Genomic DNA, 21,055 nt, shown 5'->3' with positions numbered 1-21,055 from the left:
CTGTATCTGCACACATTAACGTAATATGTCAGGTCTCACTGTTAACTCACCAGCTGGTAAAAGGACACCTGCGGCCCGTCTTCATCAAACAAATACCACCAGGTGGCAGCACTGACAGTGCCTAAACCCACATATCCTAAAAAAAACAAGAATATAATGAGTGACTTGCAGGTTTCAAATAAGACCAGTTAAGTGGACTAATATGACCAAACAGCACACTCAAAATATTGCTCTAACCTCCAATGGCTAGATATCTGAAGAAAAGCCAGCCTGAGATCAGAGGCTCTTTCGGGTTCCTGGGTGGCTTGTCCATGATGTCCAGGTCAGGCGGGTTGAAGCCCAGAGCAGTGGCAGGCAGTCCATCCGTCACCAGATTCACCCACAGCAGCTGAACAGGGATCAGCGCCTCAGGAAGGCCAAGGATGGCTGTGAGGAAAATACTGAGAAAACAAGGAAACCCAGGTGAGTGTAAATGTGGATGACAAACTGAAGATCTGCAGCAGTCAGACTGTCACTCATCACTAGAGCTGGGTGCAAAAAATTATTTGTTGTAAAGAAGTCTGATTTAATACTCAATGTATAGGGCTTTAAGTTTCTGTCTTTTCCCCCCAAGTGCACAAATGATTTAGGAGAAGCAAGATAGAGCAGATATTTCAGTGTCAATGAGATTATTCTGTAGGTTATCTGTAAACATATCTGTGCATTACAGACAGAACTGCTTGTACACAGAGAAGCAGCAAAGACACATTGATGAATGTGAATTGAGTACTGTAAAAAATCTAGTTCCATATTAACAATAACATATATAACTGAGAAGTATATTCTTTGTTTCAGAAATGTCATTTCATCCAAAACTCTAGCAGCCCAGGTGTGAGAGACATTTAACCAGATCCCAAATTAATGCAATTGCTAAGGGCAGGGTACCAACGACTGTGCTTTGTCTCCATGTATGACTGAACAACACTTTTAGGCTGAATTAACATTAGTAAAGTCGACTGTTTCGCTGATTAGGGTGCCTGGATAAGTTCTTTCAACTATAATTCACATTTACATGCACTCCACCTTAACGCTGCCCATCTAAAACATGTACAATACATGTACAACACTGCTCAAGTCAGATTCTTGTAGACGTCTTTGAAGATGCTGTTTAATTCACATTCTTAATAAAGAATTCAGATTGACACGAGTCTCCGGGTTTGGGTTCTGAAATTTCCTACAGTACGAAACAGTTAAAGAGTCATTAAAGCAACATCGTGTAAGGTTTTTCCTTATAGCTCCCCCATGTGGTGGAAAAGTGCAAATGTCTGTGATCCTGTCACTGTACAAGCATCCCCTTGGCCAGTGCAAAGCACAAGAATTGAATAGCATTAAGCTGATGGAACTGGCAAATGCTGAAATCCTAGTTTGGAAGCCATGTCCCACTGACCAGGTAAAGTAGCCTGTGTTACACATAATGCTCTAATAGCCTATTCATCTGGCAGTGTTGTATGTTTGCGAGGCAGTAAAGTAACAGAGCCTCTTTATTTGGATAACCGTTTAGACGTGACTGAGCATAAGCTTATCTGATATTCCTTCTTGTTCAAGGTGGTAACTGATCACTCACTCTCTCTCTTTAGCTTGTTTGCTGGCATTGGTTTTGAGACTTGCACATTAGACACATTGTTTCATCATATGGCTAGCTGTTGGCTAACTCTACTTACTGTAGGTCACAAGCAAAATACACGAGGCATCCCTGAAAGCAGATATTCTGAACAAAGACATTCCTATATATGCCTTTGTTTCCACTGACAGGACGTGAAAGGCTGTGTGTAATGACCCGAACACTAAGAGTTGCAAGTGTGGTTTTAGAGAGAAGAAGAATACTCTGGTATCAGCGGCAGTATAGTTCATCCGGTTAAGGGTTGATCTATCACAACAATAATTTTAGAGACATTATTTCAAGATGGAAAACCACACTTTGACAACCAAAATTTTGAAAATCACACTTTGCAGAGAAAAAAAAAAGACATGCAAAAGCTGAATCCACCTCACTTTTGTGGCTTAACCAGTCAAATGTGTAAATTGAAAGCAATTAGGAGATATTATTCGTATCTATCTATCTATCTATCTATCTATCTATCTATCTATCTATCTATCTATCTATCTATCTATCTATCTATCTATCTATCTATCTATCTATCTATCTATCTATCTATCTATCTATCTATCTATCTATCTATCTATCTATCATTTTAAAGTGACAGCCACCTAATGATATACTGTGTCGGCAATATTAAACGTATTAAACAAAGAACAAAAGAAATAAGCATACCATATGCTTAATAAGCTTTAATATGTCAAATTTATTGCATCTATTCAGAATCTTTGTACATCTATACTGTATGTTTGTGCCTATATACAGTACAGTATAAATAGATAATCCGCTCACTGAAAATACATGGCCATATTTCATTTTTTGAATACTTATTTAATGCATTTGACATACAGTAAAGTTTTCATTGTGCATTCTTAGAAATATCAATAGCATTGATATTAACTTTTTATTTACTGAACCGAATAGAGAATTGAATCAATAATGGAATAGATAATTTGTGAACATCTGAATGGACACGCTGCACTACTCACCACACCACCTCTCCCACGTTGGAGGAGATGAGATAACGAATAAACTGCTTCATGTTGTTATAGATAGCTCGTCCCTCTTCCACGGCAGCCACGATGGTGGAGAAGTTATCATCAGAGAGCACCATCTCGGAGGCAGATTTGGCTACTGCTGTGCCCGAGCCCATGGCGATGCCAATTTCAGCCTTTTTTAAAGCAGGGGCGTCATTCACACCATCACCTGTCTAAAAATTAGATTGGAGGAAAGAACGGAGTAAGGGTAAGGGCTTAAAAGACAATAATGAGCTGTTTACATGATGCGTTTAACATTTAAATCATCTTTAACCTTTAACTAAATTGCTGAACAATTTCAATTTTAGAATATTGTTCTACAAGCATTTGCTTCTTATCTCATTTCAATTTAAAACTGAACAAATTTTGAAAAAGTACTCAATTACATTTATTTTCATGAAGGTTTTAAACCAAGTCTAAATGCTAAGGATAAAAATGGTCATTCTTAAAAAATATATTCAAGTTATTACTATTGTATTATTTATTCAAAATTTATTATTATTTTATTTATTCAAAGGTTTTGAGCTCAGTGTGAAAAAACAAAACAAGCAAGAATTCAATAAACATATTTTAAAGACATTTTATTAAAGATTTTCATAACAAACAAATTATTTAATTGATAAAATACTTGAAATGAAGTTAAAAGTTAAAATAATACATTTTTCATTAATATAAAAAGCATGGTAATTTGTTAAATACTTAAAACTTTTGAACATAAATTGAAAAAAAAAAATAAATAAATAAATAAATGACCATATATAAAAATGTCCAATTCATGTGTATGGTACATTCTGTAAAGCCTATCCGAATGAGACACAATCATTGAAAAGAGTGGAGCTTACTAAACAGCCACTTTAAAGTCCATTTGTTTGAAATTAGAGAAACAATGATCAAAAGGTGAATCGGAAAAAGCTTCTTACAGGCTCAGGATTAAACATGAGAATGTTTTTGAAAGAGTAATGTCCAGGAAATACCTCAGTTCCCAAATGCCAAACAGATATACAGTATGCAAACAGAAGAGCTGAGGGGCGAACAGAAGAGCACTGACATGCTCTTATAAGTCTCGCAGGTAAAATCTATTTTATATGAGAACATATATGTGAGAGTTTATAGGTGTTTGAGGTGTCTGATTAAACATAACCATCAGAAAATGTACAAACGTTGCTTAATAATTAATAATTCAGTTCATAATTAATACTAATCATAAATGATGAAGTAAAAATGGAGCAATTCCAAGAGGGTCCTCACAACCAGTGTTGGAGGTAATGCATTAAATGTAGCACGAGTTACAGTACATAATAATATTACTTTTCTAAGTAACGAGTAAAGTAATGCATTGCTTAAAACATTAAGCAATAATATTTGAATTACTTTTTTGAAAATGTACTGCGCTTTACTTTTTATTTGAATTAATTACCTTTTAAAAAATGAATTGCTATATTAAAACATAGTCACACTGAATCATGCACTGAATAAGAGAACGCGTTTATTATTTTGAATGCATTGATTAAACAAAAGGAAAAGGGGACAGTGATTTTACGTAACTAATAAAAAAAGTACAAAGTAGCAAATATAGAGCTTTAAACTTTTATTAATTCAGTATATACGACATGTATAACATGAAGTTCACATATAACATGAAGGGGTCATGAAGTTCTCAGAAAATAACATTATCCTATATAATAATTTTTTATGTGTTGTTTAAGGTAAATGTGTAGGTTATACAGTGTCTTGTGAATTGCAGAGCTCATCTATTTAAAAAAAAAGAAAAAGAAAAAACCCTGCAAGTTCTGAAAGAGATCAAGTCTTACTGCCAGGTAAGAAAAAGTAACGTAAAAGTACTGTAACTTAAAAGTAACTCAGAAGTAATGTACCATAAAAAGTAATTAAGTAACACAAGTTACTTTTTTAGGGAGTAACTCAATATTTTAATTAATCTTTCCAGAAAATAAAGTATATTATCTAGAACTATTTGATAAAGTATATACTATATATTCAAACTATATTAACAAAGTAACAATCTCTTTTTCATCTTTTTTTCAAGCCATGGTTTAGTATGATTTAATGGTTAGTAGAATGTTCATTCTAATTAATTTTGTGTTTAACATTTTTCAGGAATTTCATTGAAATCAATCACTAAGCACTATATCTCACCATTGCTGTAATTTCATCAAAGGACTGCAAATAGGCCACGATCTTTGACTTGTGCGCAGGTTCGACTCTGGCGAAGCATCTTGCTCTCTTCACTGCCTCTCGCTGGGCTTCTGGAGCAAGATCATCAAACTCTCTGCCAGTGTACGCTCTTCCTTCCACATCTTCATTCTCGCTGAAGATGCCGATGCGTCTGCAGATGGCCACGGCGGTGCCTTTATTGTCTCCGGTGATCATGATGACACGAATACCAGCCTTATTGCACAGCTTTATCGAGCCAATCACTTCTTTCCTGGGCGGATCCAGCATCCCCACACAGCCAACGAAGGTGAGGCTCGACTGCACAGATCACATTTGGCATGTAATACAGAACATATAAACTTGCAAATGAAGTGGAATGAGAAAGTATCTGCTCAGTTTTTCTGTATTGGTTTGGCTCATTTCTTGAAACAGAAATTACATTCTCAAAACAACATGGACAAACCTCCAAACCACTTGGCTGTTGTTCACAACAGAATTGAGTTTCTCATTCACTTCATCAAATTGGAAATGTCTAAGTACATCTTTGCAAACGATTAAGTACAGATAGCCTACATTTAGCACAATTTCCAAGTGAATAGATCTTGTTGATCTAAACTGATTGTTAATTCTCAGTCTAATGGTTGTTCTCTCCAATATATGTCAGCGTCATTTTTTATTGTATAAATCATCACATGCACAATAGTCTGTTAATTGTCAAAATTAGTCAAGACCATAATACAATGAATACCATACAGTAGGTGAATCCTTGAAACATTTAAGTACAATTTATTACAGTTATTTATTCTGTTTGCTCTGATATATGGAAGTTACTTTGTGTGTTGTTGATCATTACAATAAAAAAAGGAGTTACCTTTTCCTTGGCGGTATGAGTGCAATGTGTGACTTGTAGGCTACTCTTACCCTAAAATCCCTAATTTCTTTTTTTCAGTTTTATACACAATTGTATTCTGTTCGCTAGACAAATATAGTACAGTAACCATTGTCAATGAAGGACTGGGCTAGGACTGCAATGTAGACATGAGGGATATTTTTGTGGTCATGTGCCATGATGACAAAACATCTAAACATTTTGACTTGCAGTGCTTACACAAAGCTAAAGGGACGAAGCATTTTGAGAGCACTGACTGTTTAAATGAGAAGGAAATTTAGTTTTGAGTGATCTGTTTTGGGAAAGGTATGAGCTTTTGCAAGTGAGCTATAGTGTTGAGCTAAACTGTGACACTGTTTTGCCAAAGGATCTTAGAATTTTAAGAATGAAATTTTAGTTTCAAGAAATGAGTCAAACCAATGGAGAAAAACTGTAATATAAAACTGTTAAAAGAAGATAAAAAATATGAATAACACTAAACTGCAAAACAAGACCAGAAGATTGAAAGGTGCTTTCAAATAGATAATTAACATTACCATCAGAATGCATGTACAAATGTTGCGTCAATACTTCATTATTTAGTTCATAATTAATAAGAATTACGATCAACTGAATAAAAACAGCAATTCTAAGAGGGTCTGGGTTAGGATTGCACAATATTGGAAAAATCTATCATTGCAATATGTTTTTAGTATAGTATGTTGCGTATATTGCTATTTGAATACTATTTCACTAAATGAGTTGAATAACTATTTGGAAATAATTGATAATTTTAGATTGATTGGGATAATTCTGTAGGAGAGTGCATAAAATATAATAAACAATCCACAAGCATAGATAAATTTAATTTTAAAAAAAGATACAAATAAACATAGCAGCCACGTTTTATTGTTTTCCAAGGAGTCAAATTGTATTCAGGTATACAGTGATTGAATAGTCAAATGTAAAATAATACTGCATAGTCTTCATTTTATAAACAATTCAATAAAATTAATTTATTATATTAATTTATCAGAGTAACAAACGGTAGAATTTCATATACCAGACTGCTTTTTAAACCCTCATAAAGTCACATGCCTCGAAAAACTCTTATAATTCAGACTCCACATTGGATATTCTTGCGATGTGACTATTGTAAGTGATCACATTGCAGTATTAATGCTGAAAGGATATATTGTGCAGCCCTAGTCTGGGACCTAAAATGTACGGGTATGTACATCCTGCTTTAAAAGCTGTAAAAGACATTTCTTATCTATTCAACGAATTATTATTAGTTGCATTAATAAAGAATAATAAACATTAATTCAATTCAATTCAATTCAGCTTTATTTGTATAGCGCTTTTACAATGTAGATTGTGTCAAAGCAGCTTCACATAATGGTCATTCATAAATGGTCATTCACATTACTAATAGTAGTTACTATAATTAACTAAACAGTCAGACCTGAATTAAATCATTTGAAAAATTTAATTAGCTTTAATAATTAAATTATTAAAAATACAAAGAATTAAAAATAATTGTAAAAATGTAAATTGTCAATAGAATTTTAATTTCTTTTGAAACTATATTGTTCTTGTTAAAATAGACATGTGCTGGACTTCAGTAATAAAATATACTGCGCTAATGAGTGAATATGCAAGATATTGGTATTGTATGCAATATGACATGCACAAGTAACTGATTGAAAATGTAGCGCATTTCTTCGGTTGTTTGTGTTGTGACATAATGCAGCCCGTTTCTGTTGTTTGTTTTATGAGAATTTGCAACACGTGTGCTGTCAGTCAAACTGATCAAGATCATTTTTTTTATTTGCTTGTGTTTTATGTAATTAAATCTGTTTTCTTAGATTGCAGTGTGTTAAGCTCTCTTGGCCACCGTAAAAATCCCATAAAAAAATATTAAAAATTGATTGAAATTACTATTTATAGGCCCATGGTTCGTTAACACTGTAGAATAAGAATTAATTAATAAACTCATGAAAAAAAAAACCCTACAAAATCATTTATTAATCTAAGGTGACATTAATTTCTTAGTAACTCATTAAATGAATGTCATACTGTATCTGTCTTATTAAATGGAGCTAATAAAAAAATACAAGTATCTCTTATTTCTTTTACTAACATTGACAGTAACTGTAATAAATGTGTCTATTTCACAGTTGACTTTGTAGCACATTTACTAATGACACCTTACTGTAAAGTGTTACCTTTGCTATTTACTGTAACTTAAAAAAAAAAAAAAACATTTGTTTATGTCTGATATAATGTTCTTAATATAATAAAGCAATAAACAAAAGCCTTTGTAGGCATGTTTAAGTAACCTTTTGCAGCTTACAGTAGGTCAATATTGTGATAAAACCATAGACTGTAAAAACGCTTAAATAAAAAAAAAAGTTAAGGCTAGTATGAAAGGTTTCCTTGTTTTATACTTCTTTAAAAATACTTTATGCTTTGATACTTTTTTCTGTCTAACACAAAGTCATCTGAAGTGTTGCTTAAGCTTCCAAAAGCTATTTTGGGTCCCTGCATATTAAATTATAAATAACATATATAATTCATCCAAAGTTTATATAAACCTTTGTGGACAGCAGTCAAGTAAACAGATAACATCTAATATTTCAACACAACTTTCAAACTCTCTCACCTCATACTCTGCGAACTTGCCAGCATTCTCCAGGTCCATTTTATCGACAGCAGGAGGAGAGTCTCGGGTGGCCAAAGCCAAGCAGCGCAGTGTGTCTCTGCCCGTCCCCCAGTCTCTAATGGTGCTCATCAGCTCCTCCTTCACCGCCATCGTCAACGGGAAGCGCTCTTTACCAACACGCACAAACTGACAGCGGTCAATCACGCCCTCTGGAGCTCCCTGCACACACCGCAGCATGTGTGATGAACACAGTTTACTGAGGCTATTACTTACACCTGTTTGTGGATGTGGGTTAAAGTCCCTAATACCTTGACAAACATCTTGCTCTGAGAGTTTGTGCCATTGGGAGTGCAGTACACAGACATCGATTTCCTGTCTCTTGAAAACTCCAGCGTGAACTTTTTCTGCATTAGTTGTCTGATAATCTGGGGGGAAGAAAAAAGAGACAGAAAGAAAGAGAGTGAGAAAGATTATGTTACATTTTAGGTGGAAATTCCACACTGGTCAAAACAACAGTAAGATACAGTACGTACTGTAATTAATCATTAATATTATTAATATTTTATTGTTATTCTTTGCATAAAGTTCTTTGTATAAAGCTTGTATACAGACCTATTCTTGTCTTTTTAAATATAACTGTTTTATTATTAAACAATGTAATGGAAAATGCTTTGGCAATACTGTGCATGTCATGCCAAATAAAACTTTGAGAGAGAGGGAGAGCGAATGATCAAACAAAAGTCAAACACTGCTGCTATAAATGTGTGGGTTCGAGCTGTTTGCTGAATATAAATGAATTGCAGTTTATAGTGAGCATTCAAACCAAGGTGGTTGGAAAAACACAGTGCACAAGATCTTAAACACAGTACAATTACTGAAAACTTCTATGCAATAGTTCACTTGTCTTCTTTTTAGCCTATAAAGTCACTATAAAATCAAAACTGACACCATTTGTTATTGATGCTGCAGTATATTCTTGTGGAGAAATATTTGCCCATTTGAATTCTTTCTCCTATGATAACTTGACTTTTCAACTACTTTTTTCCAACTTTCTCTGCTAGTTAAATTGGTAGGAACTTTAATTTAGTACCATGTATCAAGACTTTAATCAATATGTTAGTCCTTTGGTCAACTCACCACAAGGTCAAATACAAGACACCCCTTTCATTTTTAAGAAGAAAAAAAAAACTTTAACATTTATTAATAATAAAAAACACATCACTCACAATAAGTTTGGAGGTCAGTACATTTTTTTTGAAAGTTTTTAAAAGGCAGCGTTCACCTGATAGAATTACAGTAAAACAGTAATATTACAAAATGTATATCAGTAAAGTTTGATTTTCAACAGCTATTATAGAAATTATTTAAATAGCCTGACTTGCAGCTCAAGAGTTTGTTTTATTATTACTATTGAAAATGGTTGTGGTGCTTCATATTTTGTGGACATCAAAATATTCAGTTTGATATTCTGTGGTGAATAAAATGTTCAAAATATAGATTTTTAGAAATTATTTTCAAATAAAAAAGATGTAATTATTTTAAAATTATGTTGAAATAATTTATTTTATAACATTATATATAATTTTACTGTTGTGTTGACCAGTTTATTGTGTCCTTGCTGAATATCAAGATCTAGTACTCTGTGTATGCATTAACAAAAAAATATATATAATACAAATATTAAAATAATTAAAATAACTTATAATTGTTTTTTTGTATATATCCTCATTTTTAAAATATTTGTTGGATGGAATCCATACCATACCTCAACCTTTTCCGATTTTGAATTGAATAAAAATCCTGATATGCAGAACATTTAGTGATGTAAGAGCATGATTTTGCCACTAGGTGGAAACCCCCTCCTGCACATGAGAAGTATTTACACTGCCATCCCTGCAGTCCATCAGTGCAGCTCTGTCTGTGCTGTTCTTTTACACTTAGATCAGATGATGTACTCAGTCACTCTACATATGTTTAGATAAGGTGTACGCGTGAGGAAAGAAAAAAAAAAAAAACTCTGAGTTTTTCAGTCAAATTCCCTGATCCTGCAAGAATATCACTCTTCAGCAGGGTTCGCCATCTCACACACACACACACACACACACACACACACACACACACACACACACACACACACACACACACACACACACACACACACACACACACACACACGTGTCCTGAAAAAAAAAACACACCCCAGAACCTTCTTCCATCCATTCACATGCCTATGCATCTATCTGTCATCTTTGAAAGCTTGCCACCAGTGGCTATTGACAGAAATGCCTCTCTTCCGTTTTCGTAGGCCAGTAAAGTTTTGGACTGGAGTGGAAAGTTTAGCTAACCTCTTCATAAACTCCCCGGTTATCTAAATATTATGCTTTGCCTCTGGGAGTCTGTGTCACACAAGTTTCTTTTTTGGAAAGAAGAAGCATTTAGGGGTCAGCAGAAGAAAGAGAACGATGCTGGTCATTCACTCTTCCAGGGAAAAATGTTTTCCCAAAGGGAAAAAGCCCACTGTTCCCAGTCTCCCTCATGCAGCAGTGTGGGACAAGTGACTGCTTTCTATAAACATCTGCAAGTGTGCGGAATCTTTAAGCCCTTTTCTCGGTCCTTTTTTAAAACATCAACCTGGAATTTAATAATGACGATAGTCATAACATAAATTAATATATCAAATTATACAGCAGCTTTTCCTATTTGATAATCACTCTTTATGTACTCTGAACGTAAAAAGTTATTTTAAAACTTTTTTATTTACAGCAGTGTCAGTCGGAAGTTGGTAGGTACAAATTTGTATTAATTATTCATTGTAATATAGTGAGAACTGGTCAGCTTTTTAGAGACCAGGTATCTGGCTGACCAATCAGGTTTAATTCACCCCTTCCTATGTGCTTTCCCCAGCTGTGTGTTTGTTAGATAATGTACGCACATGTGCATTTGATAAAACACTAATCAACAAATTATTAACAGTAGTAATAAATAATAATAAACAAATGTGTAGATTGCAAATTAACATAAATAAAATGTATTGCTTTAATAGCTGTTAACTGACAATAACTATAATTATAAATGATAAAGCGCAAATCTGAAATAGTCTATATTGAATTATTTCAAAGGCCGGTAATGTCTCAGGACAGTAATGACAGATCTTAATAGAAAAGCACATTGGTTACTTGTGGTTTTTCATACTTTAGGTAGGGGATTTTCAAAATATATTCAGTGGTGCGTGTCTGAAGGGTGTGCAAGCAGCATTGGATGATTGATATATATATATATATATATATATATATATATATATATATATATATATATATATATATATATAGAGGGAGAGAGAGAGAGAGAGAGAGAGAGAGAGAAAGAGAGAGATAGCTCTGCACCGCTGTATTGATTATGCATGTTATAAGCAAAAACTAAAAAATTCTATATATATGTGTGTGTGTGTGTGTGTGTGTGTGTGTGTGTGTGTGTGTGTATATATATATATATATATATATATATATATATATATATATATATATATATATATATATATATATATATATATATAAACAGAGAAAAGCAGGGGGTGTTTAAAAGAACTGACTGCTAGTTTCAGTGACTTACAGCACTTCGAGAAACCCATGCTATGAGGGACTGTCTAATGGAGAAATAGCCCATAATGAGCAGACAAGACAACCAGTGTAAAAGAAATTTCAATAACCAATTTCCAATAAATAAAAAGCAGAAAAAAGTCATTAATTACAAATATTAATTATAAGTACAAGTAAATACAATAGTATTTTAGTAAACGTGCAACAAGAAGTCAACAAAACCCTCAGTTAATAAAATGAATTAATTCACCATTCAAAGAAACTGAAAAAAAAAACAGTTAAGAAATCCATTAATCTGCTTGTTTTTTATTTATTCATTTTTTTAAGTTAAGCAATGATAAACTAAACTAAAACATCATAAATATTTACTACATAGTTACTGTAGTATTGTATTAGTAGCAGTAGTAGAATAACTAAAAAAAACACAAAGAAAAAACACTTTGTCTAAAGCCTCAACTATACCTCTCTCTATATATATCTATCATTTCTCATCACTTTCAGCAGAAGTAATGTGCTCTTTTATTTCAGTTGGTCTCATATCCTCCTGCACCCTGTGGCTCTTTCTTACCAAGTTGCAAGCTGCAGCTCTGTCCACTTTACTGAGTCCAGATAGGTCTGTTTTAAACACGTTCATCTTCTCCACCAGCGTGGTGAGTGCGGTTTCCGTGGCTTCTCCCACTTTCTCATACACTCCTTTGGCCTGTGGTACAGAATAAGAACATAAGTGTGTAAACAAAATATACAGTACTGGTATATTCATTTTAAACACAAGCCTGGAGTCAAGCACCCACTTTTGAAATGATAGTTGCTTTGCACTTTAAATGTCAAACGAAAGCAATAAAGCAAATAAGCAAGTAAAAAGCAATGCAACCTCATACTGTATAACTGTATAACATTAAAATTAGGGGTCAGTCAATTTGGTCACACTTTATTTTGATGGTCTGTTTGTTGAATTTAAGTTACATTGCAACTAATTGTCATTGTCATTGATGGTTTTTACCATCAAAATTGTTACATTTTTAAACATCAAAAGTGTTACCGTCAATTTTCATGTCATTTTAAGTAGTTTTGAAGATTGAAAGAGGATTTTAAAAAGGAAAAAAAATCCATATCAAGATTTTGATGGTTAGGTAAACAGTTAATAAATTGCATATGTTTGATGAAAATAAATGAGGAAAATCCATGTACATTAATGCTCAGATAATGCTCACTAAGGCTTTATTTAATTGACAAAATAGACATACATATGTAAAAACAGTCATCTAAAATAATAATTTCCATTATTTCTTTTAATTATTATTAATATATTTTATAAAATAAATATTTTTCCTGCATAAACTGAATTTTCAACATCATTACTAAAGTTTCAATTCCACATGATCCTTCAAATGTCATTTTAATTTCCTGTTTGGTTCATAATAAACATTTATTATTATTTGATTTGGTTTTCAGACTACATGATTAATAAAATGTTAAATAGGTCAAGATACAAATTTATGTAACATGTTTATATTGTCACTTGTGCTAAATTAAATTTGAATTGGAAAAAAAAAGACATCAAAATTTTAGTGATCATTATTTGTTAATGCAAATCATTTCAAAGTTCAAAGATTTTAATTTAGTTTAATTGTAAGTACCAATCTTTAGAATTTACAGATTTCACTTATTAAAGTTTGTAATGCACCAACGAAACCAAAAACATAAAGTGATTTAACATGTGGAACATTTTAATTAGATGTAATAATCAAGGCAGCACAGTGGCGCAGTTGGCTAGCACAATCGGCTCACAGATAGAGGGTCACTGGTTCGAGCCCCGGCTGGGTCAGTTGGCATTTCTGTGTGTAATTTGCATGTTCTCCCCGCATTCCTGTGGGTTTCCACCGGGTGCTCTGGTTTCCCCCACAGTCCAAAGACATGTGGTATAGGTGAATTGGGAAGGCACAATTTTCTGTAGTGTGTGTGTAAATAAGTTTTGTGTGAAAGTTTCCCAGTGGTGGGTTGCAGCTGGAAGGGCATTGGCTGTGTAAAACATGTGCTGGGTAAGCTAGTGGTTCATTCCACTGTGGCGACTTTTTTTTTTTACCAGTAAATATTTTAGAATGCACAATGAATATTCAAACTGATATTTCCTATAGAATTGGTTTACAGCTATTTACTGTAGATAACGTTTGGTAAAGATATTGTAAAAACAGTGAAAGCATTAACTAACTACTTAATGAAATCTTGTAATTTATTAGTTACACTATTTATTCAATAAATATTTATGAACTTATGTTTATGATTAGATCATTTTAGCTAAGTTCAATCCATTAACAAATATTTTTTAAAGAATGTGTTATAAAAAAAGAAAGATTTAGATTCACAAATGATTTTGAACTGTTTTCATTGTTAGTTCATATTTATTAATGTAGTTAAACAATGTTCATAAATGAAGCTTTGTTATAGCCTGTTAGTGGTTTATTTTAAATTTTCATGACTTCCAAAACCATCTATCTCTCACAGTTTATTCAAGCCTCTAAAGTTCACAGTTCACTTCATGACTCTCTCTTTAGAAATATTTGCATTATTCCAGGAAGGAGTCTGCTGTGGTAGAGGAACATGACATTTGATCAGATAGTGAACCATTTATCATATTTATCAAAACATGGCCGGAATACACTGAGAGTACAACTGTGTTCAAACACCTCGCTAGTTACAACAACCAGTGCCATTTATTATTACTCTAGCGATGACCTTAAACTCTTCAACATTAGATCAGAGCTTCCTTCAACAACAAAAACACGTTTTAAAAATCTCCGGCTTGTCTTAACTTGCGGCTGTCCTTTACCCAACCTGACAACCACAGAGTATAAATGATATTACGTAACGCTGTAAACACGATACCATGGCAATGGCACAGAGGTGAGAAATGCAAGGCAGAGGTACAAAACAAGCAAATTAATAAGCTGTCGTTCAGCAGAGTGAACACTTCTAAGAGCAGAACAGGACTTGAAAATACCGAATGAGGCACATTGTTGAAACCAGAAAGGTAAATATTGTAAGGAGAAGATTCAAGCACACGTTACTGACCTCATTATAGTCCAGCGAGGAGTCGTTGCACAGGGAGCAAATAGTAGCCAGTTCCACCAGGCCATCATAATCTCCACACTGCACCTGCTTGTCAGCTTTCAGCCTGAGCGAGACACAGTCAATGCAAGATCAAGTGATGGAAATACAAAGTTAGTATCCAGGATTTTGGGTCGAACTGAGCAGATATTTTGGGAAGGATGAGAATGTGTGTGTTTGTGTACTCTTACACTTCTCCCTCTGGAGCGTATGTTGAGCCGCTGATGGTGAACTCGTGCAGGGAGCAGCTGCTGTCATCAGCTTTATTGACCACAAACATCTAGAGGAGACACCAGAGAGAGGAGATGCACTTCAGGATTCGCTCTTCTCTTGGACAATCAATCTACTGTATTTGACTTTTTTCAACCCGTTGTTCATGATGATTCGAAAAGGATCTCATATCTAAATTATTTTAAGGAGACTACACTCGTAATATCAAGATGATTCAATATTTTGTGTTATTTGAACATAAATTGAGGTTGAATAAGGATGATCCACTGACCAGAAAAGTCACCAGCCTTTTTGGGACCAAAACATGCATTTGTTTGTTTGTTTGTTTATTTTAAACAACGATAAAATAGTTTGGGTGAAAGTTTTGTCAATTCATTTTTGAAACTTGTTCAAAGTGTTCAAAGTGATCAATGGCTTGTAGGGAGTAATATTTTAAAAAATGTTTATGTAAAATAAATAGTAATTTGTTAAATAAATTAAATGCTTTTAATATATTTTTTTTAAAATATATTTTGATCCTTTGATGGTGGAGTTGAATTTTAAGCAGCCATTACTTCAAACAAAAGTTTAGTGTTAATAATATATTGATAACAATGATAACAATAAAGATAATTCTAATAATGATGATGATTTTGATGACAATATTATTAATAATAATAATGAGGATGGTGATGATTATAATAATAATAATAATAATGATAATAATAATAATCATAATATATATGACAATAATTATAATAATGATAATAATAATAATGATAGTAATGATAATAATCATAATGATGATAATAATAATGATGATGATAATAATGATATTATTATTATTATTAATAATAATAATAATAATAACAACAACAATAATAATTATGATAATAATGATGCTATTAATGATAATAATGATGATAATAATAATGATGATGATAATAATGATATTATTATTATTAATAATAATAATAATAATAACAACAACAATAATAATTATGATAATAATGATGCTATTAATGATAATAATGATGATAATAATAATAATAACACAGATGATGATTATGGTAATAATGATAATGATAACAATAATATGATAATAATAATGATAATGATTATAATAACCATGATAATAATAATAAAGATGATAATAATAACAATAGAACTAATAATAATAATGATGATGATATTGATGATAATAAAATAATAATAATGATTATGATTATAATAATAATGATAAGAATAATACTGATGATAATGATTATAATAATAATGATAATACTACTACTGTACTACTACTACTACTAATAATAATAATAATATAAATAATAATAACAATATTAATATCGATGATAATAATAATAATGTTCAAAGTAGTTTCTACTATCAAACAGACTGACTGAAAATAATATTAAAGCTAGAAACTAAATAATATACTGTAGATATTTTTCATTAATTTCCTTTTAATTTGCAGGCCATAAGTTTACCAATGAAAAGTGGCTATTGCAGTATAAGTTGGAAAACAACGAAGAGATCTGTGGATACTAAAACATGATTTAAAACAAAAAAGTTCTCATCAGCATATGACAACAGCTACAAACCTCAACTACATAAAAAACAGAAAAGAAGAAAAGAAAACAACCATCAACAGACAGTTATGACTCCACCCAATCAGCGCTGGGGTTTCCCTCATCCTGCGTCCAATCAGAGGGAGAGCAATTACATCATAATGCACTGGCGGTGGGAGGTTCCTGTGTTTAGTGGCCTGGCATGAGCTTGTCTCTCTGAACCAGCACACAACTGCCAACAGACAACACTGTCTACAATAAACCACTGCCTCCTACAGAAACGTCTGCTTTCACTGGACCCAATCAAAACAGAGGAGTGGACAAGAGTGTAACCAATCGCTTTACCCATGTTCTGGCTGACATTTATCCAATTTTATGATAATTAACCCCAGACGCTGCACAGTTTTGTGTTGTCTTTGTGGCAAAATTCTACTGCATGAATGAAGAAAATCAAGTGATTCTGGTTCCTAGAGTAAACACCAACAAAAAGAGCTGGACGACACAAGAGGTGAGGATGAGTTCAGCTGACAACATTGGCCAAACCCATAATGCAATGCTTCAGTGTTTTTGTCAGAGTCTTTGTCATGACATTTATCATGCTGAAATGAGGCAGCAGGCGTAGTTGCAGCCCTGGGCGAGTTTCAGGAGAAAAAAAGAAAAGAAGAGATGTTATTTCCTCACCATCCTGTTCCTCCAGTGTATGAAACAGGTGGATGGTGGAATGAAACTCATAATAAAGCCAATTTAGCCAATGCCATTGATCGCAGACCCTAACTTTCAGTTCGGTTGACAGCTCTGAAATGGAAGTGCACGCTGGGAATGAGGAAAAATGAGTCCCGAATCTTACGAGCCACCGTAAATAGTGATTATGCAGTAGGTGGACTTGCTGAAATGTGTTTTATCATGATTGAAAGCCACTGCGGTCGGTTTCAATAATAGCATAGACAGTAAAATATACACACAAACAAATTCCAAAAATAGGTTATGCAGTCAGCACTCAAAACGAGGCACCTAAAAACAATCATCTTAAACATACACAAGCGCAAAGGGAAAAACATTCTCTTGGCGTGACTTCACTCGGAGCAAGACTCCATTACATGTGTCTGATTAAAGAGTTAATGAAGCAGTTAACTGTAAAACTTTCAGGGCTCCGCAGTACTTCTGCTTCCTGTTTGAAAAGGACGCACACACACAAAACTTAATTGTGGAAAACACAAAGCGAGCAGCAGGCAGCAGCAATCAGAACACTGCATCATGCCCTTAAGCCCTTAAAATAAATGGATTATTGAGTTAGCGTGCTTTGTAGAAAACAAGTCTTTCAGATAAAAAAAGTGACTTTATAAAGTGACCAAAGTATTGAGCAACTTCTGGTACAGACACTGTGCCATTTCTTTGCATCTATGCTGCATCTAGTGCTTTAAGGATAGCATTAAATGGTATATTAGGAATATTACAGCATGAGACGAGCTGATGCTAACCAGAGGTTGCGAAAGCAGCATGGTTCTCTTTTCTGAAAAAGCTCTATTTTTGTGGTCTTACAAGACGCAGGAATCTGTGCCGCTCGATTTCCACACTCAAACACCGTGCAAACAGACACTGTCAACTGGGAAAGAGGAGGAAAAGGAAGAAAATTAGTTCCAGTTGCCTGTCTACTATAGCAGCGTACTCTTTGACATTGGAAAGCTTGACTTCCTGCATGTTTGTGAAGTGAAAAAGCTCTGCTTGGTTGTAATGTCATCTTTAGGTATTTACAGGCCTTCACGTCAGCCCTATAACTTTACAGAAACCTTTACAGTTCTCCAAACATACTTTACCCACAACTCTCCATTACCACTCACTGCATGAAGTATTTACCCACATATTCAGCTAGAAAATGTCAAATTAAGATGAAAGAAAACGGTTTCCCAGTACTGGGTTGCGGGGGAACGGGGGGAGTGGCATCAGCTGCATAAAACATATGCTGAAATTGCTGGTGGTTCATTCCACCGTGGTGACCTCTGAAACAGAGACTAAGCCGAAGGAAAATGAATGAATGAAATCAAGAAAATAATAATAGAAATAATAGGATGAGGAAAAAGTGCGCAGACTCTGTATAACTAGATATTTGTAATCTGTTTTAGGATTTGATGTGGACATTTTCAGCTCTCAAGTAATGACTGTTAGGAAAAATATAAAACACTGTTGTTTAATACTGTAAAGCTGCTTATCTACAGGATAAAGTGATATACAGTATAAAACCCTGGACAACAAAACCAGTCATAGCTGTCTTTTTAAAATTATGCTGAATAAATAAACTTTCAATTGACGTAATGGTTGGTTAGGATAACACTATGTTTGAAAATATCTAAAACATTTAAAATATGGGTTCAAATGTATCTAAATATTTAGAAAATCCTTTTTAAAGCATCCTCTTTATGATATAGTTACACAATATATTTATAAAATATGACCTTTACTTAATATTCTAATGATTTTTGACATACTGTACAAGCAAAATATATCCTTTGGACCCATACAATATATTTTTAGCTATTGCCAAAAATATAGCCATTTAAAGTAAGACTGGTTGTGAGGTCCAGAGTCAGATACTGTATACATAAACGTTACTGTGGATGACTTGAGTGCCAAATTTCCAAGCTTGTGCAAATACTATTACATGCTATTCTCAGATGCTTTCCTAACTCCCCAACAGTAATTTCCTGTTTAATGTTTTTTATGTTTATTTTGCTATTGAGGAACATGTAGTACATGTTTACAAATGTATAAAAATGCCACATGTTTTTCAAAACCTATTTTTACCCATAAAAAATAATGTTTACAACTATTTTACACTAACGGTCGCTTTATTAGATACACCTAATATCCAACATATCTAACTGCTTGTTGACGCAAGATTCTAATTAGCCAATCACATGGCAGCAACTTAATGCATTTAGGCATGTAGAAATGGTCAAGACTATCTGCTGCAGTTCAAACCAAGCATCAGAATGGAGAAGAAAGGTGATTTAAGTGACTTTGAATGTGGTTTGGTTGTTGGTGCCAGATGGGCTGGTCTGAGAATTTCAGAAATTGCTGATGTACTGGGGTTTTGCACAAACATCTCTAGGGTTTACAGAGAATGATCCAAAACAGAAAAAAATATTCAGTGAGTGGCAGTTCTGTTGGAGCAAATGCCCTGTCCCAAATTTGCAACATGGATGTGTAGCCGACAAACCTGCAGCAATTGTGTGATGCTTTCATGTTAATATGGACCAGAACCTCTGAGAAATATTTCGAGTACCTTCTTGAATTTATACCACAAAGTATTAAAGCAGTTCTGAAGACAAAAAGGGGTCCAACCCGGTACCAGTAAGGTGTACCTAATAAAGTGGCCGGTGAGTGTATATCATTTATTTACTATCAAATTGGTAAAAAAAAAAAAATTCAGTTTGCAATTTATTCCCAAATTGAGTAAAAACTGATCAATATGTACTATATTCCAGTACTTCTGTAAAATGCAAACTTTCATCACATTTTAACAAAATACTATTGCTATTTCTGCAATATAATTTTCTCATTTCCAGTGTACATCACCATTTAAAGGTTTGTTAAAATCTGAATCACTGATGAGCACGTTTGACTTTTTTCAACTCAATTTTCCTCCACAAGTTGACGAAAAAAATCTAAAAGAAAAACTTTCAACATTGTAGTACTTCATAATATGATTAAACGTGGAGTAACAAACCACCTTGACATGACACCAGTGTTGGGTAAGTTATTTTAAAATGTAATTAACCTCCAATTTATAATTACATCATTAAATCTATTTTAAATAACTTTGCTAATTATGTGAAAAGTCTTAACTGAGTTTAGGTAAGTCTGCACACTCACCTAAAAGTGAACAGTAATCCCCTTCTTTAATTAGAGTAACTAATTACAGTACGTACCAATGCTCGGAAATGTACCAAGAAGTAGCAGTGACGCACGAGCAGTATAAAAGTATCTGAAGGGAAAAAAATCAATAAGGGTTGTTGCTAACCTGTATTGTTTGTTTACAGTCATTTATAAATCAGACTTGCACCAAAAACACCAACAACCATCAGAAACTTGGCAGACAGGGAACTGTGTTGCTATACGTTGGCATGGCAACAGATGCCAGGGAACAGGATAGCATGCAGTGATATGCAATGATGAGCCTCTGATAAGGATGTGGTGT

The 21,055-nt window shown here is 33.5% G+C and overlaps 1 protein-coding gene across 2 annotated transcripts in view; it reads right to left on the bottom strand.

Annotated features, from left to right (window-relative positions):
* atp2a3 (ATPase sarcoplasmic/endoplasmic reticulum Ca2+ transporting 3) overlaps nucleotides 1–21,055 on the bottom strand; it is a 101,470-nt gene that overhangs the window by 10,383 nt on the left and 70,032 nt on the right. For both annotated transcript variants that reach the window (XM_009301580.5, XM_692016.11), the window contains exons 9-17: nucleotides 15,271–15,359; nucleotides 15,044–15,146; nucleotides 12,543–12,674; nucleotides 8,687–8,803; nucleotides 8,379–8,597; nucleotides 4,828–5,163; nucleotides 2,626–2,846; nucleotides 238–440; nucleotides 51–136 (exon numbers count right to left, since the gene is read on the bottom strand). In XM_009301580.5, coding sequence (XP_009299855.1) covers nucleotides 51–136; nucleotides 238–440; nucleotides 2,626–2,846; nucleotides 4,828–5,163; nucleotides 8,379–8,597; nucleotides 8,687–8,803; nucleotides 12,543–12,674; nucleotides 15,044–15,146; nucleotides 15,271–15,359 — 1,506 coding nt within the window. The remainder of the gene's footprint in view (nucleotides 1–50; nucleotides 137–237; nucleotides 441–2,625; nucleotides 2,847–4,827; nucleotides 5,164–8,378; nucleotides 8,598–8,686; nucleotides 8,804–12,542; nucleotides 12,675–15,043; nucleotides 15,147–15,270; nucleotides 15,360–21,055) is intronic.

This window comes from Danio rerio, chromosome 5 (assembly GCF_049306965.1).
Source record: "Danio rerio strain Tuebingen ecotype United States chromosome 5, GRCz12tu, whole genome shotgun sequence".
NCBI lineage: Eukaryota > Metazoa > Chordata > Actinopteri > Cypriniformes > Danionidae > Danio > Danio rerio.
The sequence above is the reverse complement of the archived record's forward strand: the minus strand, read 5'-3'. Positions and strand labels throughout refer to the sequence as shown.